General features: G+C 36.3%; 1 protein-coding gene across 3 annotated transcripts in view; it reads left to right on the top strand.

The window, feature by feature from the left end:
- Window positions 1–27,159, top strand: part of LOC150106547 (mannan-binding lectin serine protease 1-like) — a 320,574-nt gene that overhangs the window by 139,469 nt on the left and 153,946 nt on the right. For all 3 annotated transcript variants that reach the window (XM_090393193.1, XM_090393192.1, XM_090393194.1), the window contains 2 exons: window positions 1,558–1,745; window positions 14,097–14,303. In XM_090393193.1, the coding sequence (XP_090249319.1) occupies window positions 1,558–1,745; window positions 14,097–14,303 (395 nt within the window). The remainder of the gene's footprint in view (window positions 1–1,557; window positions 1,746–14,096; window positions 14,304–27,159) is intronic.

Here is a 27,159-nt window from a genome sequence, read left to right as displayed (position 1 = left end):
GGGCATGTGATAATGGCTGTCAATTCAATGATAGTAAGCATAAAGCTAACCACTTTGACATGATGAGATTTCCAATGGCATATTATATCGATGGGATTATGTTACAAGAAATTTGTGAGGCTAGGGATCTTGTAGTTATGGTAGATAAGGAAACCAAAGTTCAAAGGCCACATTGCAAAAACTGCAATTACAACTCAGAGGATAATTGTTATGCAGAAACAAACATTGACATGTAAGGATAAGGAAGTCATTTTGCCTCATTACAAGTCTTGATATGACAGCATCTGGACTACTGTGTGCAGATTTGGTCTCTGGGTTCTGAGGGGATATAAAACATGTGCAAAAGGTGCAAAGTAGAGTAACAAATATGATATTGAGATTATGGAATGTAAATTATAAAGAAAGATTGAGGAAATGGGAGTGCAGACACTCTTAAACAGAGAAAGATGGGTGGTATGGTAGAAGTCTATAACATCTGAAAAAGTGTTATAGGTTATCAACTGATAAAAGATTTTTCATTATATGGAAGGTGGGATGAGAACAAGTGGAATCCATGGATGTTAACTTTGTGTGCAGTTAAGAAAGGGGTAAGAGCTAGATTTTTCTCATTTCTAAATATTGAAACAGAACAGTGGGTGAGTGGAACAATTTGTCTTTTGAAATGGTATATGCATGCTGAATGAGTTTAAGAGAAAGTATGAGTCTTGTGTGTGTGGGGGATCTATGACCCCCTCTTGATGAGTCTTTGACTCCTCAGAGGTCTCTAATGATGATGATAATAACAATAATAATAATGTTGTTATAACTAGATTAAAGAGCTTTCCAAATCACCCATTTATAGTTTTGCAAATATCCTCCGTTTTTCCCTTTCCCTTGCTTGGGCATCTCCCAAGTCAGTACCTCATCATCACTTTTTCATTTCATCCAACGGTATTGATATGTCATTCACAGCTGCATCCTCTGAGGCTCTCTCAAAAGTCAAAAATTTATAATCTTTCAGTTTCTACTACATGCTTAAGGTAGTTATCTCCCACAAATTCTCGAAATTCAGCTTTCATTATTTTCTTATATTATACCTTTTTTACAGTTCATATTCCCATTTTTAAGATTACCATTAGTGACATTTTCTTTCTACTTGCCAGCCATTTGACTAAACATTGTGTTAGTTAGAGAGAGGAATTATATATGATGGCCTTGAGGCTATTTGGTGTCAGAGTGAAATAAATAGAATAATAATCCTTAATCCTTACTCAATCAATGCCCCTGTTCACCTTCTATAGTCTATTTCTCTATCGTTTTCACTCCTTCACCAGACTAGTAGTTCTCCAAATGTCTGCTATCGAATCCATTCAAATGCAGCTCATATATTTTAAACCATTCAAAATTCCCTGGAAATTCACTCCATACTTACATGAACTAAACACTTTTTGCTACACATGATTTAGCTGTCATGCTATTCATCAGAAGGTGTGTTCTCCTTATCAAATATTGAAACATATTATTTTATTAACTATTCATAAAATTATTTATAGTATTCTGTATAATTTTATTTTATAGATATGACTACTTAGAAATTTACAGCAGCAGCAGTGAAGATGATAAATCCTTACTGGGTAGATTCTGTGGAAGACTCAAAGATCATATTATTCACACTAATGAAAGCAGAATACTTGTTGCTTTTCATTCAGATACAGAATATGAAGAAAATGGATTTTTAATTGAATATCAGCTTGGCCATCATTCAGGTATGTAAATTAATATATTATTATTATTATTTTATCTATTATCTATTATTGAGCTATGTTCATTAGCCAGTTTAAAGACAGAAGTCTTTAAACTGTCTAATTGAAATACCACACCCAACAACTTACAATCAAACTGTGTAAAATAAAAGAAATACCAAAAGATGATGCAAAAAAAACTTAAGCAATGTAATTCAAAAGTATCCTGAATGAGCATGATGCTATCACTGTCATCAATAACATAGTCAATGAGGCTTTTCTTATTTCTTGTGTCTTCTCTCCATGTGAATTTATCCACATCTTGATGTTGGAACAAGGTTTTAGTAATAACTAATCCATATCCTGAAATCCAACAGATACTTACCATTATTATTAGCCTGGCCCTTTTCTCCAAATTTTCCTTGAACATTTCTGCATGCTTGGTGGGATTCACTTCCTGCTGTGCTGTTTAGATCTCCAACAAGTACCACTTTTTCCATTTTCTTCATGTTAGCTACCTGCTCTAATGACTCGAAAAATTTTCCACTTCTTCTTGAGAAGAAACTTCTATGGTCATATGCACAAATAAGTTTCATTGTCCATTTCCCCATTTTGAAGTTTACCCACATAACTCTACTTGAAACTGCCTTCCATCATGAAGAAGTTTATCTTCATGTTTGGTGTTGAATGCTGCTATGCCTTCCTTTCCTTGATCATTATTGCCTGAATATAATTATTATACTTATTATTTAGCAAGATCTCACCTGTTTTTGTTTTTCTTCTTTGTTTCAGTAATGCCAATTATGTCCGTACGGTGCTTTTCCAGTTCTTCTGCAAGCTTGATTTCCTTTCCATTAATACCCCTTATATTGATAGTTTCTATCTTCAGTTCTACTGACATTGGGTATGTTCTTCTTCTTCTGGATGTCTGTTTTTGTCTTGAGTCTGTTTTTTTATATTTTTTTAATTTAAGAAATATTTCTGGTGCTTAAGGATCAAAGCTGTATAACTGGAAGGAGACCTTCATTTAGACTTTTAAAGAATGCAGATAACCAACCCAGGCTTCTGACCTAATGTCCAATCCTCACCTTCTTGTGGTGCACCCTGTTAGGTATTCGCCCAGATACTGAACGAATGAGGATGGTCTGCCAATTTGGGATTTAGATGACCAAATTTTATTCTTATTTATGCTTAAACCACAATGTAAAATTATGGCACAGCATGACAGAATTTCATGTCAACTACAGTGTGATCCAGTTAAACAAGGCCCCCATTATTTTAGTCAGGAAACCAGAATGAACAGTGAAAAGTCAGCTACTGAAACAAATCCCAGAATACATTCCAACTCAACATCAGATGAATTCAAGGTTGGTACTGTCCAGTAGGAAAGATCAATGAAAAGGAGAAGAATTGGATAAGTATCAGATCAAGATAATGGGCATGACCAAAACAAAGGAGACAAAAACAGGTGAGATCTTTTTAAGCAACAAATATAAAATGTTATATTCAGGCAATGCCAATCAGGGAAAGAAGGGAGTGGCTGTAGTATTCAACACTAAATACGAGAATAATCATTTTGAATGGTAGGCAATATCAAGTAGATGTGGACAAATATCAGAATGGAGAAATTGGACAAATATCAGAATGGGCAATTGGACAATGAGACTTATTTGTGTCTATGGTCCCAGAAGGTTTTACTAAGGAAGAAATGGAGGAATTTTTCAAGGTTTAGAGAAGGCATCTGACACAATCAAAAAGGAAAAGTTAGTCCTTGTTAGTGATCTAAACAGCAGAGTAGGAAATGTTTTCGGAAAATTTGAAGAAAAGAGTAAAAGTAATAATAACGGTAAGCACTTGCTGGATTTCTGTTCAGGATGTGAATTAGTTATACTAATAGTATGTTTCAACATAAAAATGTGCACAAATTCACATGGAGAGAAGATGCAAGAAATAAGAAAAGTCTCATTGACTATGTTATAATTGATAGCGATATTTTCCCACCAGTTCAGGATTTCCTAAAGTCAGCTGAAATATATATTGAATAAGAAAGAAATTTGTTAAAATACTAAATTAGCTGTATATATGAGGGTGGTCTGAAAAGTTCTCGGCCTAATAATGAAAAATCGAATTTGTAATTTCAAAATTATTTTTATTTTTCAATATAATCTCCCTTAAGACTAATACATTTATTCCAGTGATGCTCCAGCACCATTATCCTGTCCCTGTAGTGATTCTAAGTAAGATATGCAAAATACCCTCTACAGCTGCAATCACCTCTTGATTCGAAAAAAAAAAAACACTGACCAGCGAGGAAGAGTTTTAATTTTGGGAAGAGATAGAAGTCAGAGGGAACCAAATCTGGGGAATAGGCTGGATGTTCCAACAATTCATAGTGCAGATCCCTTAATTTTCCCATTGCCAAAACACCTTTGTGGGCAGGTGCATTGTCCTGATGAAAGATGATTTTTTTCTTCTGCAAACCGGATCTTTTCTCATGAATTTTTTCATCTAGTCTGGTTAAAATAATATTCCCCGGTTATTGTTTTACCCTTTTCAAGATAATTAATAAACATTCATGCCAAAACTGATGCCATAACCTTTCCTACTGATGGAACTGACTTTCTCTTCTTTGGCACTGTACAACCAGCTTCTGTCTACTGTTTTGATTGCTGTTTGGATTCTGGTGTGTAATACTGAATCCAAGTCTCATCCATAGTAATAAATTGATGCACAGTTTTATTCTTGTTAAAATGCTCCAAGCACTGTTCAGAGATTTTCACATGAGAGTTTTTGATCTGTTGTGAGCAAGCTTGGCACCCATCTTGCGCAAAGCTTTTTCATTTGCAATTCTTCATGTAAAATATATCCTACACTTTCTTTTGAAATGCCTATAGTCTCAGCAATTTCACGCACTTTGACTAGCCAGTCATCCAATACCATATCATACACTGATCAATGATTTCTGGTGTTGTTACACTTTTTGGACGTCCTTCACATGGATCATCTTCACGTGTTTAAACTCGACAGCCCATTTCTTAATTGTTGAAAATGAAGGAGAATAGTGCCCATAAACTTTTATGAACTTCGAATGAACTTCTTTTGCCGTTAAACCTTCATTTACAAAGAATTTTATAATCGCACAATACTCAATTTTATCCATTCCAAGGGATACAGACAACACTTTTGCTTTAGACAGCTGTATAAAACAAACTACTTGATAGAATGACTTGCAATTTCACATGGATGCTTATAACAGATGTACCAACTTAGAAAAAAAAATCTTGCCGATAGTGTTTGCCATCTATGGTCAAGGCCGATAACTTTTCAGACCACCCTCATAAATGCCCCAGTCATATTCCCCTCTCTTCCTTCTGTTCACAAGGCTTTACAAATTGCATTTCCTCAATGCAATTTGTAACACATCTTTATATCCCACATTCCAAAAAAGAGTTACTACCTTTGTCAGTCTTCTCTAGACCTATTCTAATATAACTTCATCAAATGAAAATCAATGGACCATTGAAATTTGAATCTAATAAATTTTCCAATACTTTAAATCACTATTCCTTGCATGAGATACTGATCAGTCTATAATTTTCTACCTCTGTCTTAGAGCCTCCTTTGTGTAGCAAAACTATTTTATCTGCTTTCCATTTGCTTGGGACCTTGCTGCAACTGAAACTTAAATTAAATATGCAGACTGGTCTTGAGGCACTGTCCTTCTCTTGCATACTCTCATGAGACATGGTCCAATATTTCATCCTATCCAATATCTATATTCACTTTGAGATTTCATAATTTTCTAAGCACCTCCAAGTAATCCCATCTCTATTCTCAAATCAGTCCCTATCACATCTGACACTGTAGTATCTTCACCTGGATGGATACCTGGTAGTATGGGCAAAGGTAAATGGTGCCAGTTTTAGCCAAGTATAAGACAATGCACTTTTGGAAGAGATTAGAAGCTGTGTATTATATTGATGGAACTGAACTGCAGGAAACTGATAAGGAAAGGGACTTGACTGTGATGGTAGACAGGGAGTTGAAGTTTAGAGGGCATGTTGCAAAGGTAACCAAAACAACACATCAGATTACGTGGTTATTGAAGAAAACAAGAAGCAAGCGGGGGAGGGGGAAGAGAGAGAGAGAGAGGTTATTGTTTCCCCATGTAAGGTTTTAATAAGGCCACATCTGGACTACTACACACATATTCATACACATTTGAAGGTGAGTTAGCCAATCTCATATGGAGGTAGCAGGGTTTTTCATCCCGCATACAGATAAATCGGCCCTTCAGAACACATGCAATTTACAGACAGAAAATACTAGCTGTGGTGTGGTGGGTGTGGGCAGTAGAAGGCATTGATGTAGATGATTGGTAGTGGAGATGGAGAATTATACAGTGGGTGTCCTCCCGCAATGAGTCTTCGGACTCCTTGGAGGTGACACGAATAATAATAATGATATCTGGACTCCAAGATTCTATGGAGATGAAGAAGTTGTGGTGAGGGATACAGAGGCAAGTGACAAAGATTGTGGCATGTCTGTGGAATGCTTCTTATGAGAAGAGATTGATGGTCTGTAGGCCTTCAAAAATTAGCTGATAAGTTAAACAGAGGAGACATGATAGAAGCATTTAAGTTATTAAAGGGGTTTTATAGGCTTGACACTGAAGACTTTTTTTAATACATGGCAAGAAGGGAGAGAACAAGGGGTCACCAGTGGGAGTGTGTAAGATTGTGGTTAGCAAGGATGTTAGGACTAGGTGTTTTGCTTGGAGAGTGGTGAGTGGGTGGAATGGGTTGCCAGAGGTGGTTATTGGTTCTTCATCAGTGAACGAGTTCAAGGAGAGGTATGATAGGTATTGTGTGAATAATGGCTCTCCCACAATGAGTCTTCTGACTCCATGGAGATACCTGTATAATAATAATATTTCAATCTGAATCTAATAAATCATCCTTAGCGCAGTGATAATACAAACAAGGTAGAACAATAATAATTAATTTCAAAACAAAATCAGGCATGCATTAGTATAATGTGATACAATAAACGGAAGATGTGATTTTAAAAAATAAATAAACAAACAAAAAACTATTGCTGATGACTGATAAGAGAAGAGATTGATGGTCTGTAGTTTGATGGACTTTTCCAAATTTTTAGTAACAAGAGGTACTCATTACGATTCAAATTTGCGTGATGTAGTAATGCTTCAGCACTCAAAGAAGCATTCAAATTTGTTCAAGGAGAGTGCTGAAGCATTACTACAATGACCAGATTTGAATTATAATGGCTGCCTCTAGTTTCCAAAAAAATTCTATTTCTTATCAGTCATTCAGTCATCATAAGTAGTATTTTTTGTTAATCACATCTTGCCATCTACTGAACCACAGTAATGCTGGCACACTTTTCATATTATTTTGAAATCTATTTAGAATCTATTTAGAATAGATTTCAAATCTATAGATTTGAAATCTATTCTGCATTGTTTGAATTACACTGGCCAACAAAAAAAATTTTTTTTCCTGCTGATTATGATCTGACACTTGTTTTTTTACTAATTTGGGTGCACTGATTTCAAATATCAAACCCATTTTTCTCTATCATGTCAGGTTTTTCCTCTGTGGCATTTTCTTTTTACTAATTTGTAAGTTTTTGATAGTTTTAAGGAGGCAGTACTATTTAGAGGATCAAAAAAATCGATTTTTTAATATTATTTTCTGAAAGTATGTACTTTTAAAAATCTGTTCCTAAATTTTTATCAAGAAATTCGAAAAATACCCGAAGATATAGCTTATTATTCAAAGCAGTGCGCAGATCAGAATTGGAGCACTCACCGCTCTCGCTTGTTAGTCATCATCATCATCATCATACGTATCAAGGATTTAGGCCTAGTATGGCCTGTTCCGGCCTTAGAAGTCATCGTTGAATCGTTTAAGAGGACGTCCTGGTTTTCTTTTTCCTAATGGCTTGTACTTTAAGGCTTGTTTTGGTAATCTTTCTGTTTTCATTCTTTGAACGTGTCCCATCCATCTATGTTTATATTTTTTAATTTTTTCAATTACTGGTTCTTGGTTTAATTCTTTCATAATATCTTCGTTTCTTTTGTGATCAAATAGGGTATACTTTGCAGTCTTTCTCATAAACTTCATTTCTGCTGTTGTTAGTCTTTGTTTGTCTTTTTGTTTTATTGTCCAGATTTCGCTTCCATACATTAAGACCGGTAGGGCTAATGTATTGTATACTTTTAGCCTGGTTTGTTTTTGAACTAGGTTTGGTTTAAATATAGAGTTAATTACTCCTGTTATTTTTAAATATTTTGCAATTTTTATGTTTATATCTTTTTCATTTTCATAAGTGATCATGCATCCTAGGTAGTTAAATGAATTCACCTGTTCTAAGATCTTGTTATCTAATACTATTTTAGTTCTTGCTGGATCTTGTCCTTTAAAGGCCATAGTTTTTGATTTTTCCGTTGATATTATCATACCATAATCTTTGGATATCTCATTTAGATTTAAAATAGCTTTCTGTAAGTTATCTTCAGAATTTGTAATTATTATTTGGTCGTTCTGCAAAGAGGAGAGTGTTTAAGTTAACTGTAGGTGAAAGTTTAATTCCTTGATGTAAATTTTTACTCCATTTTATTATTATTTCATTTAAGTAGATATTAAAAAGAGTTGCTGAGAGGGGACATCCCTGTCGGACCCCTTGGTTTATCTCTCTTGTATATAATAGCTCATGATTTAATCTTATTTGTATTTGATTATTTTCATATATACTTGTGACAGCTTTTAGGATATTATTTGGTATTTGTCTTTCTTTTAATATGTTAAATAATATGTTTCTTTTAACTTTGTCAAATGCTTTTTCAAAGTCAATAAATGCAATATGTGTTTCTAAATTATATTCTCTTCTTTTCTCTATTATTAATTTTAGGCAGAAGGCTGGGTCTATACATGATCGTCCTTTTCTAAATCCATTTTGTACCTCTAGAATAAAGTTTTTGGAATATTTCATTAGTTTGTTATTTAAGATTCTGCTGTATATTTTGTAACATGAATTTAGTATACTGATACCTCTGTAGTTTTTAGGGTCATCTCTATTACCTTTCTTAAAGATAGGAATCACAATTGCTTTTTTCCATTCTATTGGGGGGATACCAGTTGAGTAAATTTTATTTAAAAATAATACGAGTCTTCCTTTGAATCTTGTTCCTGCGTATTTATATAGTTCTGAACCTAGCTTATCTTCTCCATGTGATTTTCCGTTTCTTGTTTCTTTCAGGCTGATTTCTAATTCTTCTTCAGTTATTTCCTTTTCATTTTCGTTAATTGTTTGCCAGTTGTCTTTTTTAAAATATTTGTCTGTCCACAGTTCTGTGTAGTAATTTAGAAATTCTTCTAATTTCAATTCAGTGTTTAATTTTATGTTTTCTTTGGTATCTGCATTTAGGTGTTTCAAAATCTTATATACATTGGGTCTTATTTTATATAAATCATGTTCTAAATTAGAAACAAATTTATTCCATGATTCTCTATGTCTTTTTCTGACTTCTCTTTTAGCTATGGCTCTTATTCTTTTATATTCTATTTCATCTTCTAATCTTTTACTGCTTAACCATTTGTGATAGGCTTCTTTTTTCTTTTTGATTATTTCTTTGATTGTATCATCCCAGAACTTCAGTTTTTTTCTTTTATTGAATTTTTTGGTCTTTCCTAAGCTTTCATTTGCTGCTGCATTTAGTGTCGTTTTTATATTAAGCCATTCTATTTCTATTTCTTCATTTTGTTTTATTTTATCTAGATACTGGTTAATTCTTTGTTCATATAGCCATTGTACATTTGTGTCATTCAATAGTCTAGTTTTATAAACAAATGTTTCAATTTTTCTTTCTGTTCTTGTTACTTGTAGCCATTTAGGTGGTAATCTTAATTTTATTTTAACAAGGAAGTGGTCACTGCTTATTTCATATCCTCTGTGAACTCTAACATCTAGTGAAAATTTTGATGTCTTTTCATTTAATATGAAGTAATCTAATATTGATTTCCATCCTCTTGCTGCCCAAGTATATTTATGTATGTCTTTATGTTTATAGAAGGAATTCATTATTTTTAGGTTATTATAAACTACAAAGTCAATCAATTTTTTACCATTTCTGTTTAGAGTGTGTTCTCCATGTATTCCTATATTATTATTAATTTTCGTGTTTCCAATTCTTGCATTTAAGTCTCCTGCTAAAATTATGTAATCATTTTTATTTATTTTATTATATATGTTTTGTAGCTGATTATAAAAATCAATATTATCCTGTTCTCTTCCTTCTTCTGGGGCATATAAACCAATTATTGTTAAATAGCCTCTATCTATTTTTATTCTAGCTTCTATTATTCTTTCATTCCATAATTTATAATGTTTTAACTGTTTTGAAAGGGAGTTATGAATCCAAATCATGACTCCTGCTTGTGCTCTTTGGTCTCTGTCGACTCCACTGTATATCACATTAAAATTTTCAGTTCTCATAGTTCCTTTTAATTTCTTTTTTGTTTCAGTGATTACTGCTATTTTAAAATTTCTTTCATTTAATAACTGGTCTAATTCTATTTCTTTATATGCTATTCCTCTTACATTCCAGTTTGCTATGTATATTATATTTTGTCGTTTCCATTTTCGTTTTCCCTTTTCCATTCCAGGGTCGTTTCCCATAGATTCAATCAGATTATCTTTTTCTGTCAGCTTACAAGTATGGTTATGTTCTCCATGTCAGGGGACTAGCCTCACGATGGAATAGTTCAGTGGTAGGGCTGCTACCTTAAGGCTTCTGAACTCGCCTTCTTCCAAATTTAAACCCATAGGAGGAATAGGGTATATTGAAGGGGAAAAGGTAGATTATAGAAGAAATATAGTAAGGTTTATAGACAGGACATAGTTGTAAGGCCAGAAATGAAAAGACCCCATGGCCCTCGAGTACTCTAATAGCACAAGGGTCATAAAGTAAGAAGAGTTGGCTGATAGGAAAGATTAAAGTAAGTGGGTCTTCCTCAAAGTAGAAGAAGGAGAGTACAGATCCAGCTAGGGGTCCATGGGAGTGCTGCTTCCCTTACAATCAAGATGATTGCCCCTTATGGCCCTGTTGGTCCACGAGTCCTTATTCAGTATATTCGGACCACCCCACTACATATATATATACACACACACACACATGGTGGGCTCCCCTATCTGCCACCCAGGAGACGCGCTCTCTAGGGGTTACAGGGTCCCCTGGGAGTATGTACTATTTAGAGGATCAAAAAAATCGATTTTTTAATATTATTTTCTGAAAGTATGTACTTTGAAAATTCTGTTCCTAAATTTTTATCAAGAAATTCGAAAAATTCCCGAAGATATAGCTTATTATTCAAAGCAGTGCGCAGATCAGAATTGGAGCGCTCACCGCCCTCGCTTGTTAGTAAACGAATAAATGCATAAGAACCTGCAACAGCACGTACTGGCGCTTTGAATGCGAGAGAGGCCGATAACCGACCTAATACATTTAGGTGATGAAAAGTAGGCGATGACAACTGCCTAAAACAAATGAATGCTATATGCGTCATAGCGGACAAAGAACGATCGAAATCAGTCAATCGTTAATCGAGCGTGAAAGTATGATGAGCGCTTATAATGTTTCAATAAAGTCTCTGGTTTTTTTGTCTTGTTAATTGCATGTTAGTCGGCAGTGAAGAAAATACATCATGTCTACTACTCGAAATTGTGTCAATAGTGTAGATTCCTTCTGCTACATTTGTGGCAGCTTTACTGTTCCCAGTCAAAGGACAAATATCACTGATTTCGTTAAGAAAGTGTACTTTGCATACTTTGACATAAAAATTGCAGATCAGGACAAGTCATGGGTTCCAAATAAAGTGTGTAAGTCATGTGTAGAAAATTTACGACAGTGGAGCAAGGGAAAATGCCAAAAATTAGCTTTTGGCATTCCAATGATTTGGCATGAACCGAAAAATCACGTAGATGATTGCTATTTTTGTTTAGTTCAGACTTCTGGTTATAAGAAGAATAAGAAAAAAATTGTGTATCCAAATCTCGACTCAGCAATTTGGCCAGTTGCTCATTCCAATGAAATAGCCGTGCCAATTTATAAAGGACTTCCTTTACTTGAGAACGAGCATGATTGGGATATGCCAGATGTTCTCGAGGAGCAAGACCGGGATGTTGATTTAGACATTGAATATTTAATTTCTAGTTCTGGACCGCAACATTTTACTCAAGCGGAATTGAATGACTTAGTAAGAGATTTGGGCCTATCAAAGGAATCATCGGAATTGTTAGATTCAAGATTAAATGAAAAAAACTTACTGGAGCAAGATACGAAGATAACTTTTTATCGTAGCAGGGAAAGTAATCTTGTACAATATTTTAAACACGAGTGTGGGTTTGTTTACTGTAACAATGTGTCAGGTTTACTAACTGAAATGAGTGTTGTACAATATCATACAGATGAGTGGCGTTTATTTATCGATAGTTCAAGCAGAAGTCTCAAGTGTGTCTTACTACACAATGGGGATATATATGGCTCAATTCCTATTAGCTATTCAGTCCACTTAAAGGAAACATATGAGGACATTAAAAAGGTTCTGAAGTTATTAAAATATACAGACCATAACTGGATCATCTGTGTGGATCTTAAAATGCTGAACTTTTTATTTGGCTTTCAAAGAGGATATACAAAGCTTCCGTGTTTTCTATGCTTCTGGGATAGTCAGAGCTAGAAACCAACACTGGAGTCAGAAACATTGGCCTCTTAGAATATCCTTAAAAGTTGGAGAACAGAATGTTATAAATCAACCTTTAATTGACAGAGAAAAAATCATTTTCCCACCTCTACACATCAAACTAGGTCTTATGAAGCAGTATGTTAAAGCTTTAGATTTACAAGGTGACTGTTTCCAATACATATGTGAAAAATTTCCACGACTTAGTTATGAAAAATTTAAAGCTGGTGTATTTGATGGACCGCAAATTAGAACTTTAATGAGAGACCCAAATTTCATCAACTCTATGAACGAAATTGAGAAAGAGGCCTGGACTTCATTTACGATGCTTGCAAATAATTTTCTTGGAAACAAAAAAGCGTGCAATTACAAAGATCTAGTGGAAACAATGCGTGAAAATTTCCAGTGCCTAGGTTGCAACATGAGCATAAATCTTCGTTTCCTATACAGTCATCTTGATAGATTTCCCGAGAATTTAGGTGCTGTAAGCGATGAACAAGGCGAAAGATTTCATCAAGACTTAAAAACTATGGAAGATGGGATTCTCACATGATGGCCGACTACTGTTGGAGCATTCAAAGGGATTGCCAAAACAGAACACACAGCAGAAATTGCTACAAATAAAAATTTATTCCCTGAAACTCATGTGTAAGTAAAATTGTTATTTTTTTATAAATATTCTTGTAATTTTTAATGAATATTGTTAAGTAGCTATGTATCTAATTATCGGCCTCTCTTGCATTCAGAGCGCCAGTACGTGCTGTTGCAGGTTCTTACGCATTTATTCATTTACTAACAAGCAAGAGCGGTGAGCGCTCCGATTCTGATCTGTGCACCGCTTTGAATAATGGGCTATATCTTCGGGAATTTTTCGAATTTCTTGATAAAAATTTAGGAACAGATTTTTAAAAGTACATACTTTCAGAAAATAATATTAAAAAATCGATTTTTTTTGATCCTCTAAATAGTACTGCCTCCTTAAAACTATCAAAAACTTACAAATTAGCAAAAAGAAAATGCCACAGAGGAAAAACCTGACGTGATAGAGAAAAATGGGTTTGATATTTGAAATCAGCGCACCCAAATTAGTAAAAAACAAGTCTCATATAAAAGTCAGCAAAAATTGTGTTGGACTGTGTTATCATTGCACTGAGAATAATCAATTAGATTCAGATTGGACGATTTGCTTAAAGAGTTTTTTTTATTAATTTCTTGTGTCTACATGTTTCAGTAATTGCTTCACTATGTCATAAGCACCACTAAAGATCATAAAATGACTTGTAGAAAAAGGATGATGATTTCCTTTTTGTACACATTTTGTATACATTGTACACATTGTGGATATATATCTACAATGTGTACAATGGGGGGGGGGGACAATATAGAATTTTTACAAAGTACTGAATATAAAAAAAATGCTGCATCCGGTACTATGTTTGGAGATTCCACATGATTATCCAGTATTTTTATTATCTGTTTGGTCTGAAGTCAACATGATATAATATTATATGACTTATATACCAAATACTTTTTATTTTTAAAACAAAAAAATAATAATATGTGCCTAGATAGCTGCTTGTTTTATTTCACTATTGGTTATATATTTCAGATTGTCAAGTTACTCTGACAAATACATCTGGAGTCATTACCAGCCCAGGATTTCCTGAGCATTATCCAGACAATATGGATTGTTTGATGCTAATTTCTGTTTCCATTAATAACAGAATTATTCTTGAATTTGATAAACTTTCACTTGAGTTTGATGGTGATAATTGCAGTTATGATTACATAGAGGTGTTTGATGGATCAACAAAAGGTATGATTTATGTTTTTAAGGTTTATTTAACATTAGTATAGCTTGCAATACAATAGTATAATTTATTACTTAAAATTATCATTATAGCTTATTATACTGGTATCTTCAAAGAGTTCAAGGACTCATCAAGAGAGAGAGAGAGTGGGTAACATTAAGCTTGGCAAATTATGTAGAGTTTGATTTTGGATAAAAATGCTTTTTTGCACATCCTAACATAGAGAAAAGTCTTATTAAAATCAGATGAAGAGACTATGACTGTGAATGAGGGTTTAAACTTTCTCTCTGTAGGGAGAGTTAATATGGTCATGACATGGTAGATGAGGTTTCATTGAAAAAAAGGATATACAGGGTGTTCGGGATAAATTTGACATATTTATAATTAATTATATTTTTCCGTAAGTTACATGTATTAACACACACTTCTCTTCATTTAAAAGTTTGGACCCTTCTTCATTCATATACAAGATGTCAGAAAGGATGGATAGCTGGAACCCACCTGAATCATGGAAGAGAATAACTTGTATCATGATGATTCGTGCCCGCCATCAAAATAAGGATATTACGACTGCTGCCCAATGCTCCCTGAATACAGTAAAAACAATCAGGCATGAACTAGAGACTTGCAATGGTGACTACGAGGATGTAGCAAGAAGAAAGATCCCTAGCAGACGATCTGATTGCGTTCGTACAGCAGAATTCCTCACAAATCTGCAGGAACAGGTGTTGAAGAACCCTGGCATTGGAATTCGGGCTTTGTTCGTGGAGTTGCTAACTGTAGTCAAGCCCTGGATAACAAGGGTAGCCAATGGTAGGCCGTATGTATGGCAGCAGGATTCGGCCCCTTGCCACACCTCTGGGAAAAGTCAAAAATGGTTGTCTGAAAATTTCTACGACTTCACCAGTCCAAATGTTTGGCCTCCAAACTCCCCAGACCTTAACCCCATGGATTATTTTGTATGGGGCGCAGTTGAAAAAGACACCAATCGCACTTCCAGTAATACAAAAGCCCAGTTAATGGATAAAATTAAAACAGTTTTTGCGGCCCTTCCCAGGGAGACTGTAGCATCAGCTTGTTCGAGGTTCCGAGGCAGAATTGAAGCTGTGATCGATGCTAATGGTGGTTATTTTGAGTAAATCTTGTTGATAGTATTGTAATTAACTCTGCCTGTAATGTTTTTTTGTCAATTCATTAAATTTAATAGATACAAAGAAGATTTTCTTTTTCCTTACGAAACTGTCAAATTTATCCCGAACACCCTGTATACTGGGGAAAAAAAAAAGAGAACAGGAGGTTATGATTAACTTAGAAGACAGCTTGAGGAAATATCATGGCAGGGAATGCTGAGAAAAACAGATCGATATCACATAAAACGATAATGTCAAACAGATCGCAGGTGGCAGTAGTAACAAAACAATGCTTCTAAGAATTGCATAAAGATAAGTTAAATATTTATTTGTGTTATGTAGCAAAATTGATAACTTTAAATGAATTTTGTTGTGTGATAGCTGAAATATGTATCAATTGTTCAGTTCAGTTTTAAACTGTGTAGTGATTAATTTTTTTGTTTCTTTTGTGTGTATTCATTAATCTGAAACAAAATAGTGGTGAGCTTGATGTCAGTATTTAGATTCACCATGAAAGATGAATAACATGAATGGTGGGTGTGGATTTTTCAATAATTGTACACCCTCTGTCCAAAAAGAAACCGAACTTTTCAAAAATAGAAGAGAGTAGTAGTGCCACCTGTTGTATCTTTTTGTTGTCGGAAGCGGCAACCTTCATTAGTGTTGTGTCAACTGTTTATGACATTTGTTTCATTAGAAGCCGAGTTATAGTGCCAAGAGTGATGGTGTGTTTTGACGAACGGTCAGAAAATGAGTTTCAAACAGAGAGCTGCGATTGACTTTTGTGTTAAACTTGGTAAAGGTTTTACCGAAACACATCAAATTCTTCAAAAACATACGGCGATGAATGGTTATCCTGTACTCAAGTTTATGAGTGGTTTAAGCGATTTCAAAGTGGTCGTGAGACGCTTGAGAACGACGAAAAGCCAGGCTGCCCTAAAACTGGACTAAGCAAAGTTAACATCCAAAAAGTGCATGATTTCATCAAAGTAAACCCGTCCGTGAGATTGATTGAAGACGAATTGGGGATTCCAAAATCAACTGTGTACAACCTTTTGACCGAGAGTTTGGGCATTCGTAAATTGAATTCGCGATTTGTTTCCCACAAGTTGACCGACGACCAAAAAATACATCGAATTGAACACTGGAAGGACCTCATTAAAAGGACTCAAACTTTCTTGAAACGATTGTTACTGGTGACAAAATTCATACTCAAAGTGTTTTGAGTATGAGCCCGAAACAAAGTGCTGAGTGGAGACTACCAGAAGAGGAGCATCTGAAAAAAAGTCGCTTGGAGAAGTCAAAAGTAAAGACAATGCTGATTTGTTTCTATGATTCCAAGGGCATTATTCGCAAAGAATTCGTTCCGCCTGGCCAAACGGCCAATGGTGAGTTTTATCTTGAAGATTTGAAGTGATTGATACTGAGAATTCGGCACGTACGACATGAATATCGTGATGCAGGCAGCTGATCACTTTTGCACAATAATGCACCATCTCATTGTTCAAACATTGTGAGACAGTTTTTGAGCAAAAACAAAGTTTGTGTGTTGGATCACTTGCTGTATTCACCTGATTTAGCACCCTGTAACTTCTTTCTCTTCCCCCGACTTCATTTGCCAATGAAAGGAAAGCGATATGACACCATTGAAAACATTCAAGTGGCAGTAACGACGACCCTCAACAGTATCCCAAAAACCGATATAAAAAACTCATTTAACGAATTAATTGACAGTGCCAAATGCTGTATTGAAGCTGAGGGAGAGTATATTGATTGAAATAAATGATTTGAAAAATTATAATTGGCCTGTGTTTTATTTTCTATCAAAAGTTCGGTTTCTTTTTGGACAGAGGGTGTACAATGCCACAAATGTAATATGTATATACATGCAAAGATGTTGAGGATCTCTATTCCTATGTGGAGAGATTCAATATGAGAAGTGAGTGAATATGAATATATATGAAGTGTGACATGCTGCTCATGGACTATGACTTTTCTTTGAATGTGAGTGGCAGGGCAAAAGAGAGAAATAGAGACCATGCATGTAGTTACAGAAGCAAGTGAGATGGATGGTAAGATAATAAAACTGCTCTCCAACCAACAGGCTGTGGGTTCGAATCCCACTATGGGCATGGATGTTTGTGATTGTCTTTAAGTGGGAGATAAATTTCATTGCCCAATGTGCAACCACCACCCCCACTTACTGGAGGCCTGAAGTGGCTTGAAAAAGTTCCATGTTTGGTCTGTAGCAGGATATCCAGACTATGCAAAAATAAATAAAAAAATTACAAAAAAAATATATAAAATTGATAAAAAATGGAAAAAACTCTTAGTTCACCCACAGTACAGTTGTACTATAGGCTTACTAATAATCTTTTGCGAGTGGGAAGCACATTAAAAAAAAGCTGAGAAAGTGATTCCAGACATTAAATTAGAGTTGTCAAAGACGAGACAAGAGATGGAGTATATGAAATGATGAAATTAGGAGATATTCATAGAAGATTAAGGTAGAATGGAAAGAAAGATGCCATGTGTAAGAAGTAATGAATGATTTGCAAATGGTGCTATATGGAAATGTTAGAGGTTTGATGAATGAGAAAGTACACAAGGTTTGTTTACCAGGAAGTAAAATGAGCAGAGTTCACCCACAGTACAGTTGTACTATAGGCTTACTAATAATCTTTTGCGAGTGGGAAGCACATAAAAAAAAAGCTGAGAAAGTGATTCCAGACATTAAATCAGAGTTGTCAAAAACGAGACAAGAGACAAATTTACTATGATTGAGCATGATGGTCTTTTTACAATTAATTCTGTGAGTTGTATCCAAAGCATGGTCTGCAAGGCCATGACTGCAGATATATTTTTTACGTTCTTCCATTTGGATGGTAGCTGAACTTCCTGTCTATCCATAGTAGGCCAACTTGCAGGAACAGGGAACTATATATATACCTGGAACTGAGAGGGAGGGGGGGGGGAGTTTGTCTATTGGAGCAGATAAGGGTAGCTAGTTTTAAGTGGGACTTGAAATGGTGCAAAGATTGTATTTCTTCAAGATTCTGGCTATTTTTTCTTTCTCATGTGCCTCAGACATAGGGGATGGTGATAGCATTGCTAAAATCTTTCTAAAGATAATGTTGTGGATTGGGAGAAGGATTTATTATTATTATTATTATTATCATTATTATTATATTTTAGATATTGTTGGAGCTGTAGCCATTAGATAGAAAAGTGTGGTGCATGTGATTGAATTCTGTTGCAAGAGAGGTCTCATTGGAACAAAGGTTATTATTATTATTATTATTATTAAACAAGACCTCATGGAGTCAAAGACTTATCTAGGAGGTCCATTTATCTCACACACATCTCATCATACCGTGTCTTAAACACATTCAAACTCCTTGCAGACACCACACTCTCAGGCAAAGCATTCCAATCATTCACAACTCTGCACGATAATAACCTGCCTCTCACTCCCCTACTCACACCATCTTTATACAGTTTCCAGGGATGACCTCTGGTTCTCCCCTGATCTCCCACTATTCTCTGTAGAACTTCTCCACCATTGATCCTATAACAACCCCTTACGAACTTGTAGGTCTCTATCATATATCCCCTCTTCCTCCTCTCCACCAGACTCTGCAAATTACATCTTCTCAATCTTTCCTCATACTCAACATTCCAGAAGTCAGAAACTACCTTAGTCAGTCGCCTTTGGACCCTTTCCAACATCTCTTCATTCTTCTGAAAACCAGGGACTATTGTGCCCAGATTTGGTCACTATTGTGACCAAATCTGGGCACAATAGTCCATGTGTGGCCTAATCAAAGCCTTATACAATGGAACAAGAATCTACCTACTTCTACACATCAGTGTCCTCTGCATAATTCCCAGAAGTCTTTGTGTTGTCTTCACAATTTTGGCGATGTGTCCCCTAAATTTTAGATCCTTATCCACTATCACCCCCAGATCTCTTATTTTCTCTACTTCCAACAATATATTCTCACCAAACATAAATTCTGCATCCCATCTTTGTTTTCCAAATTTTAAAACCTTATATTTTGCAATATTGAACTCACATCCCCATTTGCTTGCCTAATTACTCAATTTATTCAAGTCTTCTTGCAAGGCCACAACATCTTCACTACCCTTTATGGTTCGTCCCAACTTTGCATCATCTGCAAACAACTGAATATCTCCATCCAAATCTTCACCAATATCATTAATATTGGCGAAACAGACCCGTGAGGCACACCACTAGTGACTTTCCTTTTCCTGGATATCACTCCCCCTTACACAACTTGTTGATAGCTATCAGATAGCCAGTCTCCAATCCAATGCACTAATCTAATATCCAACCCCATCTGCTCTAGTTTGACTGTCAACTTATCATGAGGTACTCTATCAAAAGCTTTTGCGAAATCCAAGTATATTACTGTGTATCCTTCTCCTCTGTCAAAGGAAGCAGTCACTTTATTGTAATAAGTAAGTGGATTACTAAAACATGACATCCCTTTAGCAAATCCATGCTGTCCATCAAAGATTTTACCATTGTTGTCAACCCAACTCTGGATCCTAGTTTTCACAAGCTTCTCCAACAACTTAACTACAACACCTGACACACAGATAGGCCTATAGTTTGATGCTTGAGTTCGATCACCTCCTTTATGAAGTGGCACAATCTTGCCCTCCTTCCACTCTTTAGGAACTTGACCAAGTGCAAGACTCGTATTAAAAAAATATGTCAAGGCAGGTGTCAACTCTCTGGCACATTCCTTCAGAATACGCGGTGATATATTATCAAGTCCCACAGCCTTATTTACATCTAGTTTACTCAACTCCCAAACACCTCTTGCTCACTTACAGTCAGTCTCTCCTCCCCATCATCAACTACTCTCCATGTTACACACATTATAGTCAGTCTCTCCATGAAGTCACTTTCACAAGATTGAAAGATTTTTATGAACTGCTCATTAAGTATCTCCACCACACATTCTGAAACAGCTGTCTTTATACCATTTCCTCCAATCAATGTCATCCTTCCATAATCATTCTTTCTTTTGTTGGCTACATATCGAAAGAACTCCCTAGAATTCTTTTTGGCTTCATTAGCTAACTGCTGTTCATACCTCCCTTTAGCTACTCTCACCAACCAAGTCACCCTCCTTGCCTTGTCTTTGTAGACCTCATGAAATTGGTTACTTCCACTTCTCTTATACTGCCTCCACAACGCCCTTTTTCTCTGTATCACATGCTTAATCTCTTTATTCATCCATTTCACACCTACCTTATTTAACCTTCTCACCCGTGGAATACGTTTAGACATTGCATCTACTAAATAGTTTTTGAAAATCCCCCAAGCTGCATTGATCTCTTTTCCAGCTAACTCCTCATTCCATGCTACACCTGCAAGCTGTCTCCTGAGCTCTTCATAATCCCCCCCCCCCCTTGTAGTTCCACATATACCCTTTTTTCACAGGGTTCCTTGCACTGCTGGCAACCACCCAGGTAATCACCTCATGGTCACTTTCACCAATTGGTGGATGATTTGACACCTTTTATAATTACATCCTCCAATGAGATGACCAAATCCAAGACCCTTAATCCTCGTGTGCCCTCTGTTACATACTGTTTGAGGTAGTTATCCCTCAAAAACTCAAGAAACTCATTTTCTTTACTTCCAGTTGCTATCTCTTCATTCCAGTCTATATTGCCATAATTAAAATCACCCATAATGATCACCCTTTTCTTATTTGCTTGGATTATTTGACTATACATTTCACTATCACCACCATCCACATTACCAGGTCTATAACAACATCCCACCAAGTATTTGATTCTATTCACCTCTATCTCACACCATACTGCCTCAAAACCACTGGCCCTATTTCCCTCTTGCATCTCTACCTTGTATGGACATAACTCTTTCTCTATCATCAATAGCACTCCCACCTCCCTTTTTACCCCTTCTATCCTCACGAAACACATCATACCTTTCCATCTCTATTCCTGTCATGATGTCGTCGTCATCTAACCATGTCTCACTTATTCCGACAATCTCTGGGTGCACAGATGCAATTAGTGCAACCATTTCATCCGCCTTGTTTCTTATACTTCTAGCATTGGTATACAAACACAACAACTCATTTCTGGATCTACAGCTAGTTCCACTGATACCACTCACTCAATGTGATCTCTCCATGCTGGACTGGAGCTATTTCCCTTTCTGCTTCTTCATTTTAGAACCCTTTGCAATTCCATCTGTTTTCTCTTGATCCCTGGTCATCCCATTTCTTTCCTGCCTCACATGCTCTCACCTCCTCTTGTAGCATCCACCTTTCTCACGCTGTGTACCCCTGTCCACCCTGAGCCTCCCCGTTTCCCTGCTCCTCTTGCACACCCATGCTCTCATTTTCTATACTCATACCACTCACTTCCCCATTCATTTCCACTTCTTCAATCTCTCCTGTTTTACTCTCCTGCTCTTCCACATCACTCCCCTCTCGATCTGATTCATTCTCTCTATTCACTTCTCTACTTTACAGCAGCAGTCTCTCCATGCGATTCACACCATAACCACTCAAATGCAGTCCATCTCCCATACAGCTCACTTCATCCCTCAAACTCATTCTACACATTAACAAACTGTACTCCCATCTCCTCACATTTTTTCAGCCAGAATATCATTCATAATCCTTGCTCTCCGCCTCATTTCACCACAATCATACCTAGGCAACACACTGACTACCCTTCCTGTCACACTATTCTCTTTTATCTTTCCAAGCAGTCTCCTGACATTCATTTTGACATGCTCTTTTTCTCTCTCAAATCATTTGTACCAATTAATACAATTAACTCTTTTGCTCTCTCCCGCCTCATATTCAATGCCTTAATCACTCTACTCATTTTACCACCTGGAAAACATACCTTGTGCAGTTTATCCTCTAGCACACCTTTAATAATGGAGTCGCCATACAACGCCACTCGCTCATCTTTTGTTAACTCTTTCATGCCATCATGATTTATTTTAATAGTTTTGACCTGAATTCTCTTAATTTCATTCCGCATCCATTTCATTTCTTGCTTCATCCAATCCAATTGACCTTCTGAATCTTGCGACAACACATTCTCTCTATCATTAAATCTTTCTAACTTTCTAACTCTCGACCCCCTCTTCTCACTTTCCCTCTCATTCATCCTTCTTTGTTTCCGTACTTTCGGTCCAACATACGTCCAACTTTCACTATCATTCTTCTCACTTTCACTCTCATTTATCTTTCTTTGTTTCCGTACTTTCAGACTAACATGCGTCCAAGTTTTGCTATCATTCTTCTCACTTTTACTGTCATTCATCTTTCTTTGGTTCAGTACTTTCGTTCCAACATGCGTCCAACTTTCGCCATCATTCATTCGTTTTTTTTTACTTGCGATTTCTGCATCACGCCATTTCTACTTTCATTCGTTCTCTCAATTTCGTTTCTTTCAGCCTCACTTTCATCCCTTTTAACATCCGTTATGGTTGTCAAATCGCTCTTTTTCTTTTTTCCTGATTTTTTAACATTTTTTCGCCTTTCTTTCTCACCATCCTTCTCTTTCAAACATGCACTCGTGACACAATCGGTACTAGCACTTTCTGTCATCAATTTCATATTCGCATTCATCAGTTTCACGTTCAGGTCCCACTTCGCACACACCCTTCTTCCATCTGCACTAAACATCCACAAATCATTTATGTAATCGAAGGAATACATATACCAGACCTCACACTTAACAAAATGACTGAAATCTAAATTAAAATCATGGAATGACAATGCCGCTGCCATTTTTTTTTTTCTCTACAGGTTACTAGGTCTAATAATAATGATTTCGTAATTTAGTTTAGGCAAGAAAAACCCCCCCACACTAATAATATCAGTAGCATACAACGTTTACAGCCTCTCTTACTTAAACAATTACGCATATATACTTAATTATTCCTAGTAAAACTTATCTGAATCAGGAGCTCTTCAAATCGCATCCGCAGCGCTTGCCCCACTAGCGCGCCCTCTCTATGGTTATAAGCTCTATGGTTAGTGTTTTTATGACACCATATTGTTGAGAGGGCAAGAGATGGGAAAGTTTGTGAATGTATATGTGAGTAGGTTTCCTATATACTGAAAATGACAAGTTACCATTACATAGGGGTGACCAAGGTGTATAGAAAGGCCAGACTATTATTAGTTTCCTTTTCCATTGTAAATTGGATTCTAGGGTTAAGATTATTGAGGTGACATGGAAAGAGTATGTAATGTGTCTGCTGAATGAGACTAAATAGAAAAGACATCATTTACATATCTTAACCAGATAGAAGATTTGAGAGTGGCTCAGTCAAGAGTTTTTTTCAAAATATTTCATAAAAAAATTGGCAAGTGGGTGAGAGGGAAGACACCCCCCATAAAATTTCCTCAATCTGTTTATAAATTTTATTTTTCCAAGAGAAATAACCAGAAAAGCTATATGGTGTCATTTAAGGGAATGTTAGTGAACAATGAATGATGTCAAAGCTTACTGGGATATCTCATCTCATATGTTCACTGGACATCCACAGATGCTGTATGGTCACTCTGATGCTCAGTGATGTGCCACATCTGGCCTAGCTATGTGGTCCTGTTGTATGCTTTTCTGGAGGCTTCAACTCTCTGAAGATCAATCACTCCACACACACACACACACACACACACACACACACACACACACACACACACACACACACACACACACACACACACACACACACACACCAGCCATCCATCCATCTCATTGACGGTCTACCCCTTCCTCTTTTTTTCCAGGAACTTTACCTTCTATTACTGTTCTGAGAAGTCCTCCTGATCTTTTCTGACACCCATTCATTTGTATGCCTTTCAGTATATGATATCCTCAACAGCTTTCTGTAACACCACATCTCAAAAGCAGCCATCCTTTTCTTATCTGAATTCTTTAGGTTCCAAGTCTCACATCCATAAGTTGCTGGTGGAAAAATAACCATACCCAAAATCATTAACTTTGTTCCCATGGAAATAGATCCATCCTTCCAGATTTTAGACAAGTCTTTACTGTTGTTTTAGCCATTCCTAATCTTCTTCTGACATCTTCTGAACAGCAATTCTTCACATTAATAATAGATCCCAGGTACTTAAAATTCTTTCTCCATTAAGGTACACTTGTTTCTCAAGAGCTTCCCAGCTTTTATTTTCTTTGAGAACCATAATCTTTGTTTTGCTAGGTTTGAGTTGAAGTCCTCTGTTATTACTGATCTTGTTAACTTTATCAAGAATTTGACCTAGTTCTTCCTTGTCATTACATAGGAGTACAGTATACCTCAGATTGCTGATCAATCCACCACCTATCTGAATTCCTGTCTTGAGCTTATTCAATACTTTACACATATAGGATATCAGTATCATTAACAATTATATTTTCAATGGAGCTTTCAAAAATGGAAAGAATTTTTTATATGTATGTGGCATGATCAGTAAGGGAAGCAAGAGATTTTGCTAACTGTTTGAATAAGTTATAGTAGAGAGAATCAGTAGTATCTATTATGGGTCTTTGGGGGGGGGGATTAGGTTTATGAATTTTAGGCAAGTCATATATCTGATGAGAGTGGGTGATGGCAATTGAAGGATTTTGAGTGTTTTTGTGCTATCAGGATGCCAGGAAGAAACTTTTTTGAGTAGGCTTTTTAATTTCTTGATGTGCAATTTAGTGGGATCATATTCTAAAGGTCAGTAGGTGGAGCAGTACAATAAGAAAATGATATCCATTTTCTTATTGTATTCACTGGCATTGAGAATAACAGTAACACTTCTCTTGTCAGACCTAATGATGACTATACTGTTATCTTTAGGTATTATTGAGGGCTTTGAGCTCGCAGGGAGATAGAGTTCTTTTGGAAGATGAAGATCTAATAAGTGAACTGGTTGACGTCAAGCCTAATGTTATTAGCTATCTCAGGAGCTAAGTTATGGATACTGCATTCGGTGTTGAGCATTAGGTCTAGTTAGGTCTAGTGCCAGTACTTGTCAAGGTGCAATGGCAAAATTGTGGCCAAGACTTAGGACAATAACAGCAGCTTCGTTAAGCCTTTTCCATCATCCCCCCTTCTCAACAATATTATTATTATTATGTGACACCTCCAAGGAGTCCAAAGACTAATTAAGTGAGGATATCTACTCTACGACTCTCTGTCCACAAGCTTAATCCACCAACTACAGCTAAATGCAACTACTACCACCACCATCATCATCATCATGGGAAATCATCATGACAATTACCATCATCATCACAGTCCCCTCACTACCACTAGTATTTTCACAGACAATCACAAACATCCATGCCCAGAGCGGGATTCGAACCCGCAACCTTTTTTTCTGGAGAGGGGATACGCTAACCACATGGCCAACTAGGCTGGTAAAGGCAATTCCCCCAGATTACTCTAAACTCAGCAAGTGCAAGCGACCTGAAGGATCATTTTACTCAGTGGTGGTTTCACTCAGTGACAGGCCCACCCTGCCATGGAGAGGAACTCTCAGTGGTGGCTCTGCCCAGTGACAGGCTCACTAACCACTAAGCAGAGCCATGAACTCAGTGGTGGTCCACTCAGACACAGGCAAAGACCGTCCTCAAGCACAGCTACTCATATCTCAGTGCAGCAATCACTTCTGCATTGGGAGCAAGACCCAAAAGTCTGGCTCCCACTGATGATATGGTGTCATTAAAACACTAACCCATAGAGCTTATAACCTTTGTTCCAATGAGACCCTCTTGCAACAGAACTCAATCATATACAGACCACACTTTTCTACCTAATGACTACACTCCCACAATATCAAAAAAAAAAAAAAAAGAAGAAGAATGAATCCTTCCCCCAATCTAAAAACTTGTCTTCAGAAAGATTTTAGTAATGCTATCACCATCCTCTATGTCTGAGGCACATCAGATAAAATATCCAGAATCTTGAAGAAATACAATCTCTGCACCATTTCAAGTCCCTTAAAACTATTACCCTTATCTGCTCCAATAAAGACAAACTCTCCCCCCCCCCCATCTCAGTTCCAGGTGTATATAGAATTCCTTGTTCCTGCAAGTTGGCCTACTGTGGACAGACAGGAAGTTCAGCTATAAATTCCATCCAAATGGAAGAACATAAAAAATATATCTGCAGTCATGGCTATGGTCAATCTGGCCTTGCAGACCATGCTTTGAATACATCTCACAAAATCAATTGGAAAAAGACCATCATTCTCCATCACATTAAGTTTAGAAGAGAAAGACTGTCTTTAGAATTTGGTACTCTCTTAAAAATCAGCATAATTTAAATAAATATGGTTGCATAAAACTTCCCAAAATATGGGAAACACTAATACTTCAAGATCCCAGTTTTTCACCCTAGGCTGCTGACAGGTGTCCATAGAGGACACTCCTCCCAGATAGGACTCTAGTCTTCATCTGCATATTTCAGTTAGTTTTGTGTGTGTGACCTGAAGTGTGACTCTCATGTGGTGTGTTACAAGTCTTATTTGGTACTCCCTGATGATGTCTCTGTAACTGAGATGAAATATTGGAAGCATTAAATACTATTTTTAATTGTTTCCTAATGCTGTTTCACTCATAAACTTTATCATGAGTTTTCCCCAGCAGTTAGCCTTAACATATGGACAATGGAACCATAATGTTCTTATGTTTGCATTTC

Source organism: Typopeltis vanoorti, chromosome 5 (genome assembly GCF_054136105.1).
Source record: "Typopeltis vanoorti isolate ZY-2024b chromosome 5, IOZ_Tvanoo_1.0, whole genome shotgun sequence".
NCBI classification, from domain to species: domain Eukaryota; kingdom Metazoa; phylum Arthropoda; class Arachnida; order Uropygi; family Thelyphonidae; genus Typopeltis; species Typopeltis vanoorti.
This window is presented reverse-complemented; position numbering and strand designations above follow the sequence as displayed.